This window comes from Enhydra lutris, unplaced genomic scaffold (genome assembly GCF_002288905.1).
Source record: "Enhydra lutris kenyoni isolate GAN:26980312 unplaced genomic scaffold, ASM228890v2 scaffoldscaffold12, whole genome shotgun sequence".
Classification (NCBI taxonomy): Eukaryota; Metazoa; Chordata; class Mammalia; order Carnivora; family Mustelidae; genus Enhydra; species Enhydra lutris.
In genome coordinates, this window is record NW_019154096.1 from 40,857,528 (window position 1) to 40,880,262 (window position 22,735).

At 38.8% G+C, this 22,735-nt stretch overlaps 2 protein-coding genes across 3 annotated transcripts in view; one reads left to right on the plus strand and one right to left on the minus strand.

Annotated features, from left to right (window-relative positions):
- The window catches only part of LOC111145343 (poly(ADP-ribose) glycohydrolase), a 117,369-nt gene extending 105,331 nt beyond the window's left edge, over nt 1–12,038 (minus strand). Inside the window, exons 1-4 of one of the 2 annotated variants that reach the window (XM_022500192.1) lie at nt 11,724–12,038; nt 4,645–4,711; nt 3,062–4,048; nt 1,794–1,977 (exon numbers count right to left, since the gene is read on the minus strand). In XM_022500192.1, the coding sequence (XP_022355900.1) occupies nt 1,794–1,977; nt 3,062–4,048; nt 4,645–4,711; nt 11,724–11,943 (1,458 nt within the window). In that variant the 5' untranslated portion in view covers nt 11,944–12,038. Of the gene's footprint in view, nt 1–1,793; nt 1,978–3,061; nt 4,049–4,644; nt 4,712–10,752; nt 10,773–11,723 lie in introns of those variants that run through there. The other variant, XM_022500193.1, reaches the window with a different exon arrangement.
- A 258-nt stretch (nt 12,039–12,296) lies between these two features.
- LOC111145210 (mitochondrial import inner membrane translocase subunit Tim23) overlaps nt 12,297–22,735 on the plus strand; it is a 30,578-nt gene continuing 20,139 nt past the window's right edge. The window contains exons 1-2 of the mRNA XM_022499945.1: nt 12,297–12,526; nt 14,806–14,864. Coding sequence (XP_022355653.1) covers nt 12,421–12,526; nt 14,806–14,864 — 165 coding nt within the window. The 5' untranslated portion in view covers nt 12,297–12,420. The remainder of the gene's footprint in view (nt 12,527–14,805; nt 14,865–22,735) is intronic.

Genomic DNA, 22,735 nt, shown 5'->3' on the forward strand with positions numbered 1-22,735 from the left:
ATTCATCTATTGATGGACAGTAAGGTTTTCAAACTATTACTCTGAGGCTTAAGGAAATTCTTCAGTTAAACAGCAGTGGTAAGGGAACATCAATGGTATGGTCTGCACTAAAATGAGTTCTCTTGGTAAAATCTGCTGAGTAAAATATATTAAGCATTTTCATATTTGAGTATGATAGTTCCTTTATTATAGGCTTTTCACAGTTAAAAAAATACTTTAGAAGTAACAGATGAGTCAAATTTCCCAAGAAACCATGAACCACTTCCATGCAGCACAATTTGATAATTATTGTTTGTGTATTTTTCATCTCTTATCTGAGCTCTTAAGTTACAATTCTGTTTTCAATGTATCTCACTTCGACTTTCCTTCCACACAACTGTCTGATTAATCCTGCTATAGCATAACTATTGTATGGACAGACATTTTAACAATTTCCAATACCTAAAGACTCAAGTCCAATTCCTGATACCTAAAGCCCTCTATAATATGGACCTAATCCACTTTTCAAGACTTGTCTTCCACCATCTTCCATCCAAATTCTAAGCTCTAGTAATTATTTTCCATGTCTAAAACAAATAGTTTTTCAACTACACAGCCTCTTCTTCTAAGGATTATGTATGTATCTTGGAATTCTCTTAACTTATTAATTCTCCCTTAATTTCTGCCTTTTTTTAAGATTTACTTATTTATTTGAGAGAGAAAGAATGAGTGAGCATGGGTGTGGGGAGGAAGAGAGAGAATCTCAAGCAGACTCCCTACTACACACAGAGCCCAATGCAAGGCTCCATCCCATGACCCTGAGATCACGACTTAAGCCAAAATCAAGAGTCAGACGCTTAACCTACTGAGCCATCCAGGCACTCCTGTGCTCATCTTTTAGAGCTCAGCTCAAACCCTACCCTGTTCAATGTTGCTTCCACCTCTAGCCATGATAAATTCTATACTTCAAAATATCTAATCAACCCTAGACTAAGCTGTATAATAAAAGGGATTTTTTTAAAGTAGTTCCTGTGAAATCTAATACAGAGACAAAAAAAATGGGGTGGCTATTTAAAACTACCCAATGAGTGACAGAAATCTAAAATTGGATTAAAAGGGGTACCTGGCTATTTCAGTCAGTGGAGCACATGACTCTTGATCTTGGTCATGAGTTCAAGCCCCATGTTGAGTGTAGAGATTACTTTAAAAAAACAAAATCTTGGGGCACCTGGATGGCTCAGTCAGTTAAGGATGTGCCTTTGGCTCAGGTAATGATCCCAATGCGATCAAGCCCTGCATTGGACTCCCTGCTCAGTGGGGAGCCTCCTCTCCCTCTCTCCCCTATTCATGCTCTCTCGCTCTCTCTCTCTCTCTCAAATAAATCAGTATAATCTAAAATAAACAAAACAAAATAAAATAAAATAAAATTTTTAAAATTGGACTATGGTGGGGCACCTGGGTGGCTTAGTTGGTTAAGTGTCTGTCTGCCTTCAGTTCAAGTCATGATCCCAGGATCCTGGGATAGAGTACCACATCGAGCTCCTTGCTCAGCAGGGAGCCTGCTTCTCCCTCTCCCAAAACAAAACTGCGAAAGTCAATTTCCTTATCAGCTGAAAATGGTTCATCTTATGGGTATATTAAGTACTATTATCAAATAAGCTATCATTATATTTCTCTACAGACTTCTTAGTATTTTATATATCCAGAAAAGAGAAGCAGTTTCTATGCCTTGGTCTCTTTTTCACATTAGTAAGTACCATAATAAATCAAGACTTAAGAGTCTTCTCTCTTTTTCGGTAAGAAGTAATACCTACCCGAATAGTTACTGTGTGATTAGCAGATGGTCTCAAGAGAGGGAGCCGGATCCCACATCTAGGCAGTCTTCTCATCTCCTCAATAGGAGTTCCAAGCCATTTCTTATCTGGAGAAAGGTGAGGTGGAATGTATTTAGGTATCTTCCTTTCTGTTCTTTGATGCTTGATTTCACACTGTTCTTTTCTAAGGTCAAAACAAATGTATTCAGTCACAAATCACTCACTGCTAAAGTTTTGTTGGATAAACAAGTACAAAACTTACCCAGAATGTTATTGTTTAAAACATGCCAAGGGGTGCCTGGGTGGCTCAGTCAGTTGTCTGCGTTCAGTTCAGGTCATAATCCCAGGATCCAGGACTGAGCCCTGCACTGGGCTCCCTGCTCAGCAGGGAGTCTGTTTATCCCTCCCCCTGTGCCTGTCCCTGACTCTAGCTTGAGTGCACACACACACTCTCTCACATAAATAAATAAAATCTTAAAAAAAAAAAAAAGTGTGCCAGGCTTGCTCTCTCCCCTAGGTACTTACAATCAAAAGAAAAAATTATAAACCTTAGAGTAAAACTGAAGAGCTTATTTTCAAGTCTGTGTTAAGAATTTCTAAACAGAAGAAATCACCTTCCCAAAAAAGACCAGGTAAGAATATGCACACTGCCAAATGAGTCATGGTTCATAGCATCAGCTACTTCTCAGATTTCTAGAATAATTTTCAACAAAGTGAACTTACTGTGGCACATGTGACAGAAAATATCACAGAAATTATGGAGAGCAAGCTTGAAGATTCCATATGGGATAACTGTAAAAATGTAAGCTTTATAATCAGACAGACTAGGATTTAAATTCCAGCATTACCACCCACAAGTTAAAACTTCAGTGAATTCTCTAATTCAAATTTCAGTTTTCTCATTAGTGAAGTGAGTACAGTATCACCTGCCTACCCATTAGAGCATTAGAGAAAATGTAGTGTACAAAAACTTAGAAAAACTGATACATAAACAGAAGCTACTATCAACCTAGTATTTTTATATTCTGATAATCCCCATAAATTCCAGAAGGAAAATCATGAAACCAAAAAATTCCAATTAATAATATTCATTAGCTTCTTGTTATCTGTTTTGGTCTTTTTGAATCTAGGTTTAAATTTACCATAAGCAATTAACAGGAAACACAACTATTTCTTCGCTTTATTGTAAACCATAACTTTGTTAAACCCCCTTGCAAAATTATAAAAGGTATTACACTATTGGAGATAGTCTTGTTGAAAAAAATTACCTTTTGTCCTCTGCTTTGGGCATTCTCATGAAATGATCTGTGATTTTAGAATCCTTTTTCCCATGTTGCTTTGAATTTCTACATTCTACATTCAGGCCAGAATTACTTCCAGGTGGTCTGGCATTTAAATCATTCATTCCACTCCGAGTCTCTCCTCCTTCAAATTGAAAATGTAATCGAATTTCACCTTCTTTAGAAGAGGACCGTTTCCTCAATTCAGTGTCAGCTTCTCTTGCTTGGAACCTTGAAGGTTTACTTGCTGTTTGGGAGGAATTGCTATCTTCTTGTTCATCAAAACCTGGACTTGTCTCTTCATCTGCTTCTGAGTCCTGACAACTATTTTTGGAATTATCCACGTCCATTGGTGACTCAGGTTCACTTTCTTTCTCAAAGGGAGGAGAATTTCCTAAACTACTCTCTTGTCTACTCAGTTTGTTGGCATTTTTCAGTTCAGTACCAACATCCTCAGAGCCGACATCTGACAAGGGACTCTCTGGCACCACATCTACCTCTTCCTGCTGACAAACTGCACAGTCTTCTATAGGATGGCAAGACTTGCTGCACTTCTGGTGGCTTCTGGCTTCTCTGGTCTGTTCACCTTCTGTGGTCTGCTTTTTATTTGTTAACTTTACAGGTGTCAAAAATTGTTGGTTATCTCTACTTCCCTCACTATCTGTGTCGCTGTGATCATCATTTCGGGATGACTGATCAACGTTAGCATTACTGAATCGCTCTGGTACCAGAGTAACTGTCGAAGGTTCACTTTCTAAAAGCCTCTCTGTATGTTTCCCTTCATTTTGCCACTTACACATAGCTGCAGTTTGATGCTGATTCAAATATTGTGTACTTTTCTCAACAGGTGATTTATCAAGACTTAGCTGAGAAACATTTTCTAATTTTTCCATATTATGTTGGTAAAAGTTATCTTTTTGTACAGAACTCATCATGGATTCTACTCTTGTATTGTTGTTTTCTTTACTATGCAAACTACAACAGAATAAAAAGAACTAATGAGACAACAGAAATTACGATACAATAAAAAGAATTTATGGTATAAAAAAATCACTTGTCCAACCACACTCCCCGTGTCACAGCAGTAATTAAACTACTGGTGATATCCTAAACACAGAGTGTGCTCTTTCATGACTCCATGACTGCACATATGCCTAAAATGCCCTTTCCCCAACTCTATGCCTGGGAAACACCTGCCATTCCTTTAAATGTTAAACTTCACTCACCTCCTGGCAGGCCTTCCTGCAAAGATAAAGCTAATTCTTGGTTCTATTTGCTAACCACCACCACCTTTCTGTTCTATTTATCACACTATGTAATAATCATGTGTTTTTGCAACTGTCACCAGTATACTGTATCTTAAACATACAGACTATATTCCTTTTTCATCTCTGTATGTCAAGTATATAGGATAGACCCTAGCACATGAAGGACTCTAAAAATTAGTATTTATAAAGTGAAAAAATAAATACAGATAAAAAAATGGAAAAGCAAGGAGAAAGTGACATGAAACAAGATAAAACCTTCATATATCATGTTACATATTTTTCTATATAGGCATGTTTCTATACCTTTCTGATTCAGTTGTCTTGATTCCTTTAGTGTCCATCCAACTGGTAATAGTCTTTTGTTTGAAAACTGTAAAAAAAGAAAAGACACACACCAAAAAGATAAAAATACCTATGGCACCATTTATTCATGTAAGGCACTGTGCTAGGTTCTGTGATTTAAACAGAGATTAATCATTCCTTCCACACTCAAGCAATGGGAGATAAGACAGAAATATAAATATAAATGCATTTGGCTTTAAGCAGAAAGTGACAGGCTCATGAAAGAGCTGGGATGGCCTAATGGATGAGAGTACAGGCTATGAAATCAAATCACCTGGATTCAAATCCTAGTACTCCCATTGGATTCCTGTGTGTCATTGTGAAGGATCATTTTTCTGTCTCTCAGATTCTTTATTTGTAAAATTGCAAATTAATATTATTTCCCCTGGGCTTATTATGAGGTTTAAATTAAACAACACATGCAAGGTGTTAAGTTTAAGGCACAATCTGGTACATGCTCAGTAAATGTTGGTTCTTAACTACCTTTAGTATTAAAAGGGATCCTGATAAAGAATTAAGGTGCACTTCTGGTGGCTTCTGGCCACCAAAGAAACTACTTTAGGGAACTGGAGTAAGTGGGACAATTTGATAAGTAGGGCTTGAATTGTTCCTTGAAGAATAAACGTATACTCGCATAAAGGGAAAATCATAAGCAAAGGCACCAATGCCAGGGAAATATAAAGAACTTAAAAAGAAAGCAACAGAAAATATGACTGGAAAGTCAACGAGGACCATATGAGAGAGTTTCCTGAATGACCCACAAAAACAGGTACAAATGGGGGCACCTGGATAGCCCAGATGGTTAATTGTCGGCCTTCAACTTAGGTCCTAACCCCAGGGTCCTGCCAGCCTCCCTGCTCAGCAGGGAGCCTGCTTCTCCCTCTACTTTCCCCCTGCTCGTGCTCTTTCACCCTCTCTGTCAAATAAATAAATAAAATCCTTTATTAAAAAAAAAAAGCATACACTGAGAACTATAATTTCGAAACTCAAATCTAGGAGGTGCCCAGTCATGCACGATACATATCCTTGAGGGCAAATCTAAAGGTGCCAGAAGGAAGAGCCTATTGGTAGAAATGAAGCTATTGGTCTAGGTCAGTAGCTCCCAAACCTTCTGAATCATCGGGGGCTGGTAATTAATGGATCCTGGGACCAGGCCCCAGACCTACTGAATCACTCTATGTGTGATGATGGAGTCAGGAGGGAAGCTGGACTCTGTATTTTTTTTCAAAAAGTGACTCTGATGATCATTAGCTAGGTTGGAGAACTAATGGCGAAGGACCAAAACTAGTCATTGTGAGAAGGGAGAATAAAAGTTGAGAAATGAATCATCACAGATTTCACAACGATTGAAGTTAAAGGTGATACTAAGCTTTAAGTCTGATAGACTTGAAAGATGGTTACAACATTAAGTTAAAATGTAGACTATAAGACAACTGGAGGGACACCTGGGTGGCTCAGTCAGTTGAGCATTTGCCTTTGGCTCAGGTCATGATCCCAAGGTCCTGGGATCAAGCCTCATGGGGGGCTCCCTGCTCAGTAGGAAGTCTGCTTCTCCAGGACTCCTGGGTGGCTCAATCAATTAAGCGTCTGCTTTTGGCTCAGGACATGATCCCAGGGTCCTGTGATGGAGTCCTGCTCCTTGCTCAGTGGGGAGCTTTGCTTCTCCCTCTGCCTGCTGCACCCCCCCCCCCCGCTTGTGCACTCTCTCTGACAAATAAATAAATAAAATCTAAAAAAGGGGGGGGGGGGCTTTGCCACTCTTCCCTATAAGGCGTGCAGTCTATATCCCTGCCCCTTTAATTTAAAAAAAGAAAAAAAAAAAGACAACTGAATTTGGGGGAAAATATGATTATATCAATTGTGAACATACTAAAATTGAGATGCCAGAAATAACCAGATAGAAATGACCAGCAGACAATAGCAGAAGTAGAACTGATGGCTCAGTAGAGGAAGATACAACATAAATAAATGCAAACCAAAATTTACATAAGCATTTAAAAATAAGCATGCTTTCAAAATTAACTGCACTGCCTATGGATTAAATGTATATAATACCTTAGTATAAGAAAATATAAGATGATAAATATTCTCAACTATTCCCCAAACTGCAATGTAAGAATCTGAGCCCCTTAAGACACAGACTCATTCTTATTTGCTTATGTCTCTCCTCAAACACTATAACATGAGCATAACAAGTCTCATAACAGATGCTGTCCCAAACACATGAAAATCAACAGCTTTATCATTGTATTTGAGTGCCATATAATTCATTCCTTACATTCCTTACATAAAATACTAACGTTCCAACTAGTAAAAATCTTTGATTAGCATTTTAAAAATAGTTTCTATCACAACAAAGTAATTATATTTGATTTTCTTATTAAACACATTTCAGTGATTTTATTAAGTTAGTACTTCTACAGAAAATCAGGCTTCAGAGAAAAAAACTAGCTTCAATCAGAAAAGGATGAACCACTTGATTCCAAGACTTTTTCTGTAGTTTCATCTTTCTCCATTTAATTTCATTACATCAAACACAAGTGTAGAAAATCTTCAAATTACAAACCAGCAAGGGCCCCAAATTCACTTTTTGTGCCACTGTGGAATTTATTTTTTTTTTTTTTTAGATTTTTTTATTTATTTATTTGACAGAGATCACAAGTAGGCAGAGAAGCAGACAGAGAGAAGTGGAAGCAGGCTCCCTGCAGAGCACAGAGCCCGATGTGGGGCTCGATCCCAGGACACTAGGACCATGACCTGAGCCGAAGGCAGAGGCTTTAACCCACTGAGCCACCCAGGTGCCCCGCCACTGTGGAATTTAAAACACCTTTCTCCATAAATGTAAGGATTAAATGGTATGCCCAGCATTATGAGGGCAACTGACACTGAGAATGTGTCTTCTCTTCAGCTTCAAGTTTCCTACTATAATTCCTGAAGCCTGTGAACAGATAAAGGAGGAGCAGGAGCTGAGGAACCAGTATTTCCTGATAATAAGATACTCCTCAGTCCTCCTGAGAGTCCTACTTCTTTCCATTGCCACTATTTCTGGCTTTCAAAGGTTTCTTTTGCAACATGCCACAGGACTGCTTCAGAATTTTACCCCCTAATTCCTGAAATGAGGATAAAATTATGCTTTCCACATTATCTGGTAATTTCTGTCTTTTTATTAGGAATAATCGCAGCAAACAAAAAGGAGGGCAGTGGTAGGTGATGAAAAAGATACAAGATCTGGAGTCAAACAAGATCTTGGACTGAGATCCTTGCTCAGTCACTTACTAGTACTTCGCTTCTTTGAGCTTCTAATATTTCCTCAACTATAATATGGGGTTAGCAGTAAATATCTACCTAAAAGTTTATATAGATTAATGAGGGAAAATAATAAGTGTCTAGTCTCACAAAGCAGAAATTTAACAAATGTCTTCTCTTCCAACACTCCCACCCAATCTCTTTTTCAATGAGATCAGCAGTTCTCCAAGCCTATTCTAATTTCACACCATTTACACTTAATCTCATTAGTAACATCACTCAGTAACCAGTGTATTTCAAAATTCAATGAGCAAATCAATTACTTCCTGCCACCAACACAGGTGAAAGACACAACATGCTTTGGAACTAACCTGCATTTCAAAGGAACAACCCACCTCCACAAAAAGGCCCCTTCCTCCAGCAGGAGCAAGATAAGGTATGAGTAGGAAGGGTATGGTGAGACCAAAGTAATGGACAGTGGAGTTTTGAGATGAGGAAAGAGGTCAGAAGATGCTTTTGACAGCACTGAGGTGAAGGAATGACATGGAGGAAGGGGGACAAACTGGGTCCAGTTACTCACCAACTGCTACCACTAACTGCTCACCAACTGCTACCACCATCGCCCCCACTGACCTACACTTAGACCATGCCTGGAGCAGGGAGACAAACTCCAGGTAGTTATAAAAAGCAGAAAAGAGTAGCACTGAGTTCTGCCTATGCAGATCTGCAGATTTCAGCTAATATAATACGCCCAGAGAGGTAAATAATACCATATTTAAAGATGTTGAATGAATATCCATTTCTTTTTCTCACCTATTCTCCTAAGAGAACTATATACTAAAATTTTTAATACCAAATTCCTAAAAGAATTTCAAATTTGAAACAATAGTTTTTGTTTAGACTTTGCACATTTTGTTAATTGGTGTCCTGTACCCGGTATACAAAAATATTTACACATCTGAAGTATAGCCCAAGTATTAATTTGGTTCCTCTTCTGCAGAAATCTGCAGAAAATAAGATCCAACCATGAGGATTGACTGCCCTCCTCCACTAGCAACGAACTCTTCCACCTTTATATGCAAATAAAGTTAATGGGTCTACAAATCAGCTTCTTGCAGAAGTCAGATACCGTACTTGGAGGTCACTCTAATTCGCCTCTCTCTTCCACTCTCCTTCACTAAGTTCTCTGAAATCTACAGCCTAAATCTTAAATCCATTCCTTCCTCTCCATCCTCAAAACAGCACCAATATCAAAAGAATAGATACTTTTTGGACAACTGCATGTACTTCCTGCAACTGTTCTCCTTGTCTAGTCTTGAGTATCTCTAAACCAGTGTTAACATAAAGGACTAACTTTTTTAAAAAGTCTTTATTTAAATTCTAGTTAGTTAAACATATGGTGTACTATTGGCTTCAGGAGAATTTCGTGATTTATCACTTACATATAACACCCAGTGCTCATCCCAACAAGTGCCCTCCTTAATACTCAACTCCCATTTAGACCATTTCCTGCCCAGCTCCCCTCCAACAACCCTCAGTTTGTTCTCTGAGAGTCTTCCGGGACGCCTGGGTGGCTCCGTCGGTTATGCATCTGCCTTCCGCTCAGGTCATGATCCCAGGTTGCTGGGACTGAGCCCCATGTCTGGCTCCCCGATCAGGGGGGAGTCTGCCTCTCCCTCTCCCCCCAGCACCCACAATCCCTGCTCATGCTCTCAAATAAACAGATAAAATCTTTTCAAAAAGTCTCTTATGATTTGCCTCCCCCCCTTTTTTACTCCTTACCCTTTAGGTTCATGTTTTGTTTCTTCCACTTATGAGTGAAATCATATGGCATTTGTCTTTCTCTGACTTATTTTTCTTAGCATAATACACTCTAGCTCCATCCGACAGCATTGCAAAAGAAAAGATTTCATTCTTTCTGATGGCTGAGTAATATTTAAAGGACTAACTTTTTATAGTGAAATACAAACAACGTGAGAATGCGTCCTACATAATAGGTATTATTTCATGAAACATGTTTGCAATAAATATGGCATATTTACCCAGTTCAAAGATTTCTTACTCTGTGTAGTGGCTGAATTTATACAGTGGACTGAAGGTAGAGAAGTCCAAAGGCCACTAAGCCATCTTTTCCAAAATATTAAACAAATGTTATCTCTCTCTTTAAAAGCTTTCAGTGGCTCCCTATTAACCAGAGAATAAAGTCCAAAGTCCTTGAAATGGCACTAGAATTTGTCCATAGTAAGTTCTGTCCTTCTTCCTGGCCTTATGTCCTGTCACTCCTGTCATTTTATGCTCCATTCCTACCACCTTTGCACATACCATTCCCTCTGCGTATTTCTTTCTCTCCTTGATCTATACAGCAAATCCTGCTCATCCTTCGATTTATAGTTGAGATCTACTCCCCAATGCCTCTAAGTCCTGAGAGAACTAAGTTTACACCAGTCACCCAAAGACGGACCTCTGGCCAGCCTTCTACACTGTTGACAACTGCATCCTTTTTGAAATGTTCTTTCCTGCATGACACAACAAAAGTCAGGCTTTCACTCTACTCTTCTGACTGCTTCTCTTCAGTCTACTCTTAGATGATGGTGTTCCTAAAGTTTCTTTCCTAGGTCACCTTTATTTTCTCTATATGCTTTATATGATCGAATCTATGTCCAAAGCATCAATTATCACGTTTATGCGAAGAATCCCCAAATCTTTATTTGCAGCACAAATTAATTTAACAGGTACAAACCCACAGATCCCATTCTCTGACTCCATTCACTTCTCTCCCTCTCTACTATACACAACCAACTATAAACCATCATTATCTCCCACCTAGACTAACTCCTTTAGTCTTGGGCCTGTTCTTCCTCTCTCTTTCAATCCATTCTTCATTTTCTACCCACCAGCCAGAGACCTTTAAAAAAAAAAAAAAAAAGATGTGGGTGCAAGCACATACACATAGTCGCTTCCCTACTGAAAACACATTAAAAGTTTCTCACTGTCCTTAGAGGTAAAGTTCAAAACCCTCAGGACTGCCTATATTTCCCAGTATGATCTGATCCTTTCCTACCTCCCTGCAGCCCCATCTCTCTCTACTCTCTTCTGTTGACAGTATGCACCAGTTGCACTTCAGGAACATTTCCTTACTTCCTCTTTTCTAGCTAACTCTTCATCCTTTTTTAGCCCTCAGAATAAGCACCTCATCTTCTGGGAGATTATCTCTGATCCCACAGAGTGGATTAAGATTCCTGACTCCTACCATAATGATGTATGTCTCTCACCTGTCAGCAGGTGGACTTTGTAATTGTTTATCTCTCCTGACAGATTTTAGGATCTGAAGACAGTGCCCAAGTTACACTTGTTCAACCCTGTATGCCAGAAACAAGCACAATGCCAGCTAATACTAACAGCTCTGCAGCCCCCGGATATAAAATCTGAACCAAGAGAAGTTGTGACCTTCTTTGTACCTTTTTTCCATCTAAAGGCTGGAGCTTCACATACACAATTAGACTTTCTTAACAACTAAGGCAATTTCTCAGTCAAACTCGAGAAAAGCAAACAGGTGGAGTCTACTGCCATTTTCCCCCCTGAGAGTAACTGCTCACCAGGGTTTCTCACACCACCAATCCCAAAGGAGAAAATTTGGCCACATTCCCCTACTAGTGACCTATTGGCTCAGCAAGACGGCCTGAGTGGTGCACACAAGACACCAGAAAGGGGTGACTGGAGTCCCTGGGTCCCCAGACAGAGACCGAAAGGTTCGGGCCAAAACGAAGGACAAAGATCTTTATTTCCCCACGTACCAAGCGAGGTGGAGCTGCCTCTGTGCGGTCCCGCCCGCCCCGGGACGCAGCCTGACGAGGACGGTGGGACCCTGAACTGCACGGGAGCGTCCTTGGAATCGAGGACGCGCCTCTGCCTGCTGGGGAAGCTCCGGGCGTCCGAGGCGGCCGGCGGAGAAGTTGCAGCGGCGCCCCAGCGGGGTCGCTTGGTGCAGGGCTCACAGCCGGGGCCCGCACTCATGCTTGGGACCCGCAGCGCAGAGTCCCCGGGCCGGCCCGGGCGGAGAGCCTCATTCACTAACCCTGAGAGGGACGGACTGCGCCTCCTCCTCGGCGCCTCCCGGCACCATTCCCTCTTTGCCGCTGCCTCTCTCTGCAGTTGCTGCTCTGCCGGCCTCCCGAGCCAAGCCCTAGCCAGTCGCCTGCCTTCCCTCTTCCACAGGCACCCCCACCTGCCTCAGAATGCGCCGCTTTGATTCTGCCTTGGTTCACTTTCCCACCACCGGAAGGCTGCCGTCAGGCGCTTCCGTTTTTCGGGACGTATAATGTCGCAAAACGGAAGTGCAAGGATTACCGGGTACCGGCTCCCGGAAGGTCACCGTGTGAAGGAGGCGGTGGGAACGCGGGTCTCCCCGCTGTTTCTGGGGAGCAACGGCAGAACAGACGAACCTGGCCTGAGGCGGCGGTGAGAAGCAGACGAGCAGTTTGCTGCGACACCATGGAGAGCGGCGGGGGAAGCGGGAACAAAACCACAGGGGGGTTGGCCGGCTTTTTTGGAGCCGGCGGGGCAGGTTATTCGCACGCGGATTTGGCCGGCGTCCCGCGTAAGTATCAGGCCTACCTTGTGAACATTTCTCAGTGGTTCTTGGCGACTCCGCCAGACGTATAGTGTGTTTACTGTGTTTTTTTTCGGCTGGCTTTTACAATCTTTAGTACCAGTGATGGGGTTAGGGTGTTTGCGCTGCCGCTCGAGTTTTTGGAGCCATGGATCCCCGAGAAGTTCTGTCCGGGTGACGTGGACGCGGGATGCTGCATGTTTTCTTCCCTTTATAGACGAGTGTGGTGCCTTATCTTTCCTACCACACATTTCTTGTGCGTTGAGCTGTGTGTTTGACTCTAGATTAAGAGGAGAGCCTACCTCTGCGAGTAAATACATTCCAAATAGGCTATAAATAACTTTTAAGCTTTAAGTCAGTGTTTCGAAACTGCGATATAGCCTTCAGGGCAGAACACTTAATATTGAATGTAGGCAAGAAAGAAATCTGAGTCGGGCCAGCGGAGGAGCCAAGAAGTGAACTGCACTATATAGGCCATTTATGGACTTGAAAAAAGAAGCCAGGTAAGAATTTTAGGAAACGAAATATGCAAGGTCAAAAGTGCAGAAATATGAATACCACCTGTCTGTGCCCTCTCAATCCTGTGAATGTCGTCCAGATGTTTGGGACTTTGCGGGTATTCAGCTGGATGAATATAACTTGTTCTACTTCTCCATGTCTTCTTTGGTCAAGAGCAAAAGAGTCCTAGTGTCACTTATGTCAAAACTGAATCTGGAACACATTTTACTTATAATAAGCCTTCCGAGGTCTGAGTTTTGGAGCACAAAGGGTACTGCCTTAATATGACAAAGCATTGTTACATTAATTTGATTAAGGTTTGAAGGTAAATTGAGAGGTCGAGGGTGACCACCATTCACTGAACACCTGGAATGGGCCAACGACTTTTCTGGGTGCAGGACTACTAGTGGTAAAAAGAGATGATTGCTGCTTTCATGGAGTTTACATCCTAGTTTGCCAAGTAACACAAACACATTTCAGTTAATAAGTGTATGTAAAGGCATCAAAACAGGATCAGGGGATGGGAGCAGGTCACTGTTTTAGAATAAATAGGTCAGGGAAAGCAACCAGAGGGTGTTTACATTTGAGCTGTGACTTGAATACAGTACAAATGTGGGGGCGCATAGGCACATGGAGGTACACAAGGGAAAATGGTTAGTCCAAGTGCCCTGGGGTGGGGGGGGACAGACCTGACATGTTTAAAGAACATCTGATGGGCCAGTGTGTCTACAAAATTGAAAGGGAGTTGGAGCAGTAGGAGATAATGAGATCAGGAGAGCAAGTAATGGCTGCTAATGCATTGTTTTATAAGCCATGGTAAGGAGTTTGGATTGGATTAAAATTGTGAATGGAAGCCATTAAGGCTGATTTCCTTTTCCTAAAAAAAAGTCACTTTAGTTACTATATAGGAAGTGAATTGAAGGGATTAGAGCAGATTAAGGAGTTCATTTAGGTAGGAGATTGTTACTGTAGTCTAGGTGAGATTTAATGGTTGGACTAAGATGGTAGCAGTAAGGATGGTGGTAAGTAAAAGTTCGAAATGAATATTGAATATAGAATTAATAGGACTTTCAGTTGATGAAAGGACTAGAGTCATGGGTATTAGATTTGTGGACATTCAGAGGATTCAAGGATTAAATTCAGAATATGAGAAAGTTGATATTCCTTGATAGATTTTTTTCCCATTGTCAAAGTTAGTGGGATTCAAGTCTGGCTCTCTAAGAGTTTCCATTTTCTTTTGTCCTGACTCCCATTCCTGTGGTGATGACCCAACAGTGTTCTACACTGCCACAGCAAATCACCTTTGTCAGCAACTATCAATACTAAGATTTGAAGGAACGGCCTTAAAATATTTATATATAACTCAACCCAAGCACTGGTTTTCCCATGAAATTCACTTGTCTATTGTCAGTCTTATTTTGCAATTTGTGTAGATGTCAAGCATCCTTGTAGCAAAGTAGAGGAAATTAGCTTTATAATTGACTTCGGCTATGCTTCCTGCTCCTTTGATTATTTGATCCACATTATTGCCAATATCTTCTTGGTATGAGAGCCTGAGCCACTAGTGCAGGACTTGGTTTGAAATTCAGGACCTCAGGAGGAGACAGCCACAAAACTGCCAGACAGGATAAGGAGAAAAGTAGAAAAGGAGAAAATTTCATATTCAGTGAGCCTGTAAATAAAAATTGAAGAACACCTGAAACAGCGTAATTAACACTGAATGAAATAACTTTTTAAAATTTCATTGCAATGTGATGTTTTCTCTCTAGTGACTGGTATGAATCCTCTGTCTCCGTATTTAAATGTGGATCCACGGTATCTCGTTCAGGTAAAATTAAGACTAGTCCTTTTATGAATTTATTAGTTTGGTGATTTATCTTACTGCTTTAAAAAAAAAAATTCAGGTTCTTATGCTAACTAGATCTGTGATACATATTTCTGGAGGCACCAACTCCTTTTTCTTTTCTTTTCTTTTTCTTTTCTCAGAAACTCTGGGATTTGACTTTTATCTCTCTGGTACTAATTAACTAATACCCTTTGAAGGGTTTTTGGGGTTTGAGGTGTTTTGGGTTTTTTTCCCCTTTCCCATTTAAATTGTGAAATGTACTAACATTAAATTTACTATCTTACCCATATTTAAGTGTACTGTCCAGTAGTATTAACTACGTTTGTAATATTGTGCAACAATTACCACCTACCATATCTGTAACTCATTTCATCGTGTAAAACAAACTATACCCGTTGAAAAATAACTTCATTCCACCCACCCATCCCATGGCAACCACCGTTCTGCTTTCTGTTTCTGGTTTTGATACTCTTAAGTACCTCAAATAAGTAGAATTATAGTATCTGTCTTTTTGTGATTAGCTTATTTCATTTAACATAATATTCTCAAGTTTCACTTATGCTATAGCATGTGTCAGAATTTCCTTCCTTTTAGGCCGACTAATATTTAATTGAATAATATTCCATTCTGCTTATCCATCTGTCCCTGGATGCTTGGATTGCTTTCATATTTTAGCTATTGGGGGTAGTGTTGCTCTGGACGTTAGTGTACAAATGTCTCTTCCTGAATCTTTTAATTTCAGTTATATATTCAGAAGTGAAATTACTGGATCTTATGGAAATTTTATTATTTATCTGAGGAACTGCCACACTGTGTTCCATAGCACTGTACCATTTTACATTCCCAAGAACTGCACAAGGTTTGCAATTTCTCTGCATCCTCATCAACACTTGTTATTTTCTGCGGTTTTTTTGATCATAGCTATTCTAATGGGTATGAGGTGGTGCTCCTTGTAGTTTTGAGTTGCATGACCCTAATGATTAGTAATGTTGAACACCTTTTCATATGATTTTTGCCCATTTTATGCCCATTGCCATACCTTTGGAGAAATGCTTATTTTTAAGTTCTTTGTCCTATTTTTGAATTGAGACTTTATTGTAGTTGAATTTAAGTTCTCTATATATTCTGAATATTAACCCCTGATCAGGTAACATGACTTGCAAATATTTTCTCACATCCTGTGGGTTGCCTTTTTACTATGCTGATTACTATCTTTTGAGGCACAGTATTTTTAAATTTTCACAAAGGCCAGTTCTTATTTTTCTTTTTTTGTTTTTTAAGATTTTCTTTGTTCATTTGACAGAGGGAGAGAGATCACAAGTAGGCAGAGAGAGGAGGGGAAGCAGACTTCCCACCGAGCAGAGAGCCCAATGAGGGGCCCGATCCCAGGACCCTGAGATTGTGACCTGAGCCAAAGGCAGAGGCTTTAACCCACTGAGCCACCCAGGCGCCCCTTATTTTTCTTTTTTTTGTTGTTGTTGCCTGTGCTTTGGTGTCAAATCCAAGAAGTCATTGCCAAATCCAGTGTCATGCTTTTCTCCCATGTTTTCTTCTAAGAGCTTTTTTGATTTTAGGTCTTATATTTAGATCCATTCAGTTTTTATATTATATTATATTTATATTATATTAGGTGTTTAATTTTTTTATTAGGTGTTAGGTAAGGATCCAACTTTACTTGTTCATGTGGATATCTGGTTTTCAGAGCCTCATTTGTTAAGAGTATTTTTTCCTCATGGAATGGTCTTGGCAATCTTGTTCAGAATCATTTGACTATATGTGAGGGTTTATTTCCAGGTTCACTATTCTGTTTCATTGGTCTGTTTGTCTGTCTTTGTCAGTATCACACTCTTTTGATTACAGTAGCCTTGTAGTAAGTTTTGAAATCAGGAAACGTGATTATTGTTCTTTTTCTTTCTTTCTTTCTTTCTTTTTTATTTTTGTCAGAGAGAGAGCACAAGCAGGAGGAGCAGCAGGTAGAGGGAGAAGCAAGCTCCCCGCTGAGTGAGGAGCCTGATGTAGGACTCAATCCCAGGACCCTGGGATCATGACCTGAGCCAAAAGCAGACACTTAACCAACTGAGCCACCTAAGCATCCTGATTATTGTTCTTGTTCAAGATTGTTTTGGCTGTTTGGGGCTCATTGAGATTCCATATTAATTAGAGGATAGGTGTTTCCGTTTGCAAAAACATGGTATTTTGATAGGGATTACATTGAATCTGTAGATTCTCTTGGATGGTTTTGATATCTTAACAGTATTGAGTCTTCCAACCCACACACATGGGTTATGTTTCCCTTTCTTCTTTGTTTGCGTTTAAGAGGTTTTATGGTTTTCATTTTGTAAGACTTTTACCTCATCGGTTAAGTTCATTCCTAAGTATTCTTTTTTTATTTAAAGATACGGTTTTTTTATTTCTTTATTTAACAGAGGGTGAGGGGATGAGAGGGAGAGCACAACTAGGGGGAGCAGTAGGAAGAGGGAGAAGCAGGCTCCCTGTGGAGCAAGGAGCCCCTTTTGGGGCTTGATCCCAGGATCCTGGGATCATGAACTGAGCTGAAGCAGACACTTAACCAACTGAGTGACCCAGGCACCCCTATTCTTTTTGATGCTATTATAAGTAGAATTGCTTTTTAAAATTTCTTTTCAAATTGTCCATTACTAGCATATGGAAATCCTTTTAATTTTTTGTGTTGACTTTGTATCCTGCTACTTTGCTGAATTTGTTTATTAGATCTAATAGGTTTCCTTGTGCAATATGTAGGATTTTCTACATATAAGATTATTTTATCTGCAAAGAAAGAAAATTTAGCTTCTTCCTTTCCAATTTGGATACCTTTTATTTTTTCTTGCCTAATTGCTGTAGCTAGAACATCTAGTACAAATATCCCCTGCTTTTTGAAAGTTCACATTGTTCCATTTCACCTTCATGAGAGATCTATATTATGTAGGTCTGTATGTAGTACCTGTTTATGCTGAACAGAAGAAATCAGAAGAGAATTTTTGCTTTTACCAAAAAAGCAAAAATAGCATTCAGCATTTGTTTTGCAGTGAGCTGTTATAGTGGCACCATCGAGCTCCTTCCTGGGGATCTGCACTCAGCATCTCAGCATCAAGCCATCGCAGCTTATCTGTGAGCATCTGTGCTTTATCTTCATTTATTTTGCATGTTTGATAGCAAGCTGTGTCTTAAGGTATCAGAAAACACTGAGAGAGGTTTTATTTTAGGTCTAGGAATACTCAAAACATTTTTCCATGTAAGTTGATGATAATTGCTTCTTTGCTTTATGACATTTTGACTTACAGGAGGTTTTATAGGAATATTCTACTTACAGATATCAGGGGACTTGTGCTGTGTCGAAAGAAGAGTGGCAGAAATGGGTATCCTTACCTTTTTCTGATTTTGGAGGGAAAACTTTTATCTTTTATGGTTTAATATAATGTTCAGTGTGGGATTTTCATATATGGCTTTTATTATGTTGAGGTAGTTTCCTTCTATTCCTAGTTTGTTGAATTCTTAAAAGTATGTTGGATTTTGTGAAACTTTTTTTGCAGTAGTTGAGGTGATCGTGGTTTTTTTTCCCCCTTCTTTCTTTTAATGTGGTGTATTATGTTGATCAGTTTTAATATATTGGGCCATCTTGCATTACATAAATAAATCCCACTTGGTCATGATGTGTAATCCTTTTAATATGCTGCTGAGTTTGTTTTCCTAGTATTTTTTTGAGGATTTTGCGTCAGTATTCATAGGGGATATTGGTCTGTAGTTTTCTTGTAGTGTCTTTGTCTGGCTTTGGTATGAGGGTAATCCTGGCCTTATACCAAATATTACCTCCACTTCAATTTTTTTGGAAAAGTTTGAAAAGAATTGGCGTTAGTTCTTCTTTAAATGCTGGATAGATTTCACGAGTGAAGTCATTAGGTCCAGGGCTTTTCTTGGTTGTGACTTATGTTTTGTGTTAGAGAGAGAGAGAACATGGAGTTAAAGGGGGGCAGGGGCAGAGAGAGAAGGAGAAAGAGAAATTTTAGCAGGCTCCATGCCTAGCACAGAGCCCAACGTTGGGCTCTATCTCACAACCCTGAGATCATGACCTGAGCTGAAATCAAAAGTTGGACCCTTAACCAGCTGAGCCACACTGGTGTCCCTGGTGTGACATTTTTTATTCCTGATTTCACACTTCTCACCAGTTATAGGCCTGTTCGGATTTCCTGTTTCTTGGTGAGTTTTATGTCTCTAGGAATTTGTATATTTCATCAAGGTTATCCAATTTGTTGGCATGCAGTTTTTTATAGTACTCTCATATTTCTTTTTCTAGTTCCTCAAGTTTCCTTAAGTTGCAAAGTTAGGTTGTATATTTGAGATCTTTCTGATATTTTTAATAAGCATTTGTAGCTCTGAATTTTCCCCTTAGCACTACTTTCACTGGATCTCATAAGTTTTGATATGTTATGTTTTCTTTTTTATTGATCTCTTAAGTATTTTCTAATTTCCCTTATGATTTCTTCTTTGATCTGTTGGTGGTTTATGGGTGTATTGTTTAATTTCCATGAATTTATGAATTTTTTATTTTATTTCTGTTACTGATTTCTAATGCATACTCTTGTGGTTGGAGAAGATAGTCTGTATGGTATATTTTAAAATCCATTGAGACTTGATTTGTGTCCTAATATATTATTTGTCCTGGAAAATGTCCCACATGCACTGGAGAAAAATGTCTATGCTATTATATTACTGATAGGTAGAGTGTTTTGTAGATGTTTGTTAGATCTATTTGTTCTTTGTTTTATGGTGTTAAGTGCTCATATTTCCTTATTTTCTGTCTGGTTATGATTATTATCATTATTGAGAATAGAGTATTGAAGTCTCCAATTATTACTGTAGAAATTTCTATTTCTCCCTTTCATTCCACTGTTTTATATTTAATATATTTTAATGGCCTGTTACTAGGTGTATAAATGTTTATAATTGAATCTTTTTGTTGTATTGGACCATTAATAAATGACAGGGATTTCTTTGTAATCTTTCATTTATTTAAAGTCTATATTTTCTGATATTAGTATGGCCACCCTGCTGTCTTGGATTTTATTTGCATAGAATATCTTTCTCTGTCACTTCAGTTTGAATCTTTTTGTGTCTCTGGAATGAAAGTAACCCCCAGTGTAGTTGGATCCTGGTATTTTATCTATTGTGCCAGTCTTATGTCTTTTGGTTAGAGAGTTTGATCCACTTATATTTAAAATGATTACTGATAAGGAGGGATTTCTGTCATTTTGCTGTTTGTTTTTTATATGTCTTCTAGCTTTTTTGTCCTTCGTTTTTTGAATTACTGTCTTTTGTGTTTAGTTGATTTATTTTTTTTCAGTGAAATGTTTAAATCTCTTTCTCATTTTCTTTTGTGTATGTTCTGTAGTTATATTCCTTTTAGTTACTGAGGGATTTAACATCCTAAAATTAAAATCCTAAAATTATAAATCTAGTTAGAATTTTTACCAGTTTAACTTCCATAACATGCAAAAACACTTCTTCTTTAACAGGTGTGTACTCCTTCTCTCAGTTGTTAATGTCAGTAATTTATAGCTTTAGGGACGCCTGGGTGGCTCAGTCAGTTAAGCTTAAGCATCTTCCTTCAGCTCAGGTCATGATCCCAGGGTCTTGGGATCAAGTACTGCATCAGGCTCCTTGCTCAGCAAGGACCCTGCCTCTCCCTGTCTTCCACTCCCCCTGCTTGTGTTTTCTCTCTCTCTCTCTCTGACAAATAAATTAATAAAATCTTTAAAAATTAAAAATAAAAAAGAGTAAAGGATTTGAGTAGATGTTTCCCTAAACAGATATAGAAATGTTCAATAATCATAAAAGATATTTAATATCACTTACTAGGGAAATGCAAATCACAAAACCGACGCGAGATACTCCTTCACCACTGCTATAGGTATTATCAGAAACATGCAATAACTGATGTTGGTGAGGATATGGAGAAATTGGACCTTCATGCACTGCTGGTGGAAATGTAAATTGAAACAGCTGCTTTGGAAACAGTCTGATAATTTCTCAAAATATTAAAAATAGAGTTACCATTTGACCCACTAATTCTGCTCAATAGATTTATACCCAAGAGAATTGGACAGTTTCTCAAAATGTGAAAAATAGAGTTACCATATAACCCAGTAATCTAGTCAGATATATATCCAAGAGAATTGGAAACATATGTCCACACAAGAGGTTGTGCACGAATGCGCTTATCAGGTTTATTCTAAATAGCCAGGGGGTAGACACAACCCAAATGTCTGTCAACTTAAAAATAAACAAAATGTGGCATCTCCATGCAATGAGATATTTAGCAGGAAAAAAAGGAAGAAGTGATGATACATGCTGGAACATGGTCGAGCCTTGTAAACTTATTATTACATGAAAGAAGCCAGTCATAAAAGGCCATATATTGTATGATTCTATGTACATGAAATGTCCAGAATTGGCAAATACAAAGAGACAGAAAGCAGACTGATCAGGAGCTGCTCAGGGTAGGGGAGAAATGGAGAATGACTGCTAACAGGTATGGGGTTCTTTTTGGGATAGTGAAAATGCTCTAAAGATGATAGTCTTTGTTGTATAACACTGAATATGCTAAAAAACATTGAATTGTACACTTTAAATAGGTGAATTATATAGTATTTGAATTACGTATCAGTAAATAGGATGGGTTTTGGGGTGGTTTTTTAAGAGTAGTGGTTGGGACTTTTTGTTTCAAGTTGAATCACTGACAGTAATTGCCTGCATTTCTTGTTCATTGTGTTTCAGTAGAAGCAAGTTGATTTGGGACTTGTTTGTTTTTGCAGGAAATGTTTGTCAAATATCTGCAGTGTATGTTTATTGATTTTATTTCAAGAGTACCTCTCTCAGTATTTTACTCAAAATTTCAAAACTAGTCACATGTGTTTTGCTTAAATGTTGAATGTAGGTTGAATGTACAACCTTTTAAAGGTTGTACTGTAGCTCCATTTAAAAATATGGTGAATGCTGTGAAGTGTGTAAACCTGGCAATTCACAGACCTGTACCCCTGGGGCTAATAATACATTATATGTTAATAAAAAATAATAAATAAATACATAAATACATAACATTGTGACCCTGCAGTGCTAGGTGGGGCTTGGTAAGGTTAGACATCAATTTTAAAAAATTGGGATTCTTGCTTAATCACAAACATTTGTAGTGACCTTTTCCATTCAAATGCAAAAGGGGTTTCAGAATTGAAAAGTTTTTCTCATCTCGTTATAAAAACCATGGAAAGCCTAAATTTAAAGGTTACCTTAGTTAAAACTGAATTTTATGGAACAGTTTTCCATACTTCTGAAGTACAGAGACATCTTAAATACTACATGTGAACTCACCATATACTGGTTTTTGTCAACAACTTCTTATCTGAGGCACTATTTGTGGTTTCTCTGACTATTGCTTTGTGTTGTCACCACCTTTGCATCATCACTGATAAATTAAAAATTACATTTGGTAGATAATCTTCCGCTTTTTAGGCCAGATGAACATCCAGTATAAAAACAAGATGAATTTGAATATTTCTAACATCCAGTATCTCCAGTTGAAATATAAATATTTCACATAATCTTGGCCTTCTGACTATTTTATCAGGTACAGTGGTGCCCATCTTTGGATGCATTTCTCTTCTGTGTGGCAAACAGTGGTACTGGTGATTGTTAAACAGTGTCCTCAGCACAAGAACATCTCAGTGTATCTTCCCTATATGCATGTGTTATCTTTACTTCAAGAGCAACCTGTTAAGTGCTTATTTCTTGCAGTTCAAATTTGGCTTGCAAAAGTTTTTTTCATAACATAATAAGCTATT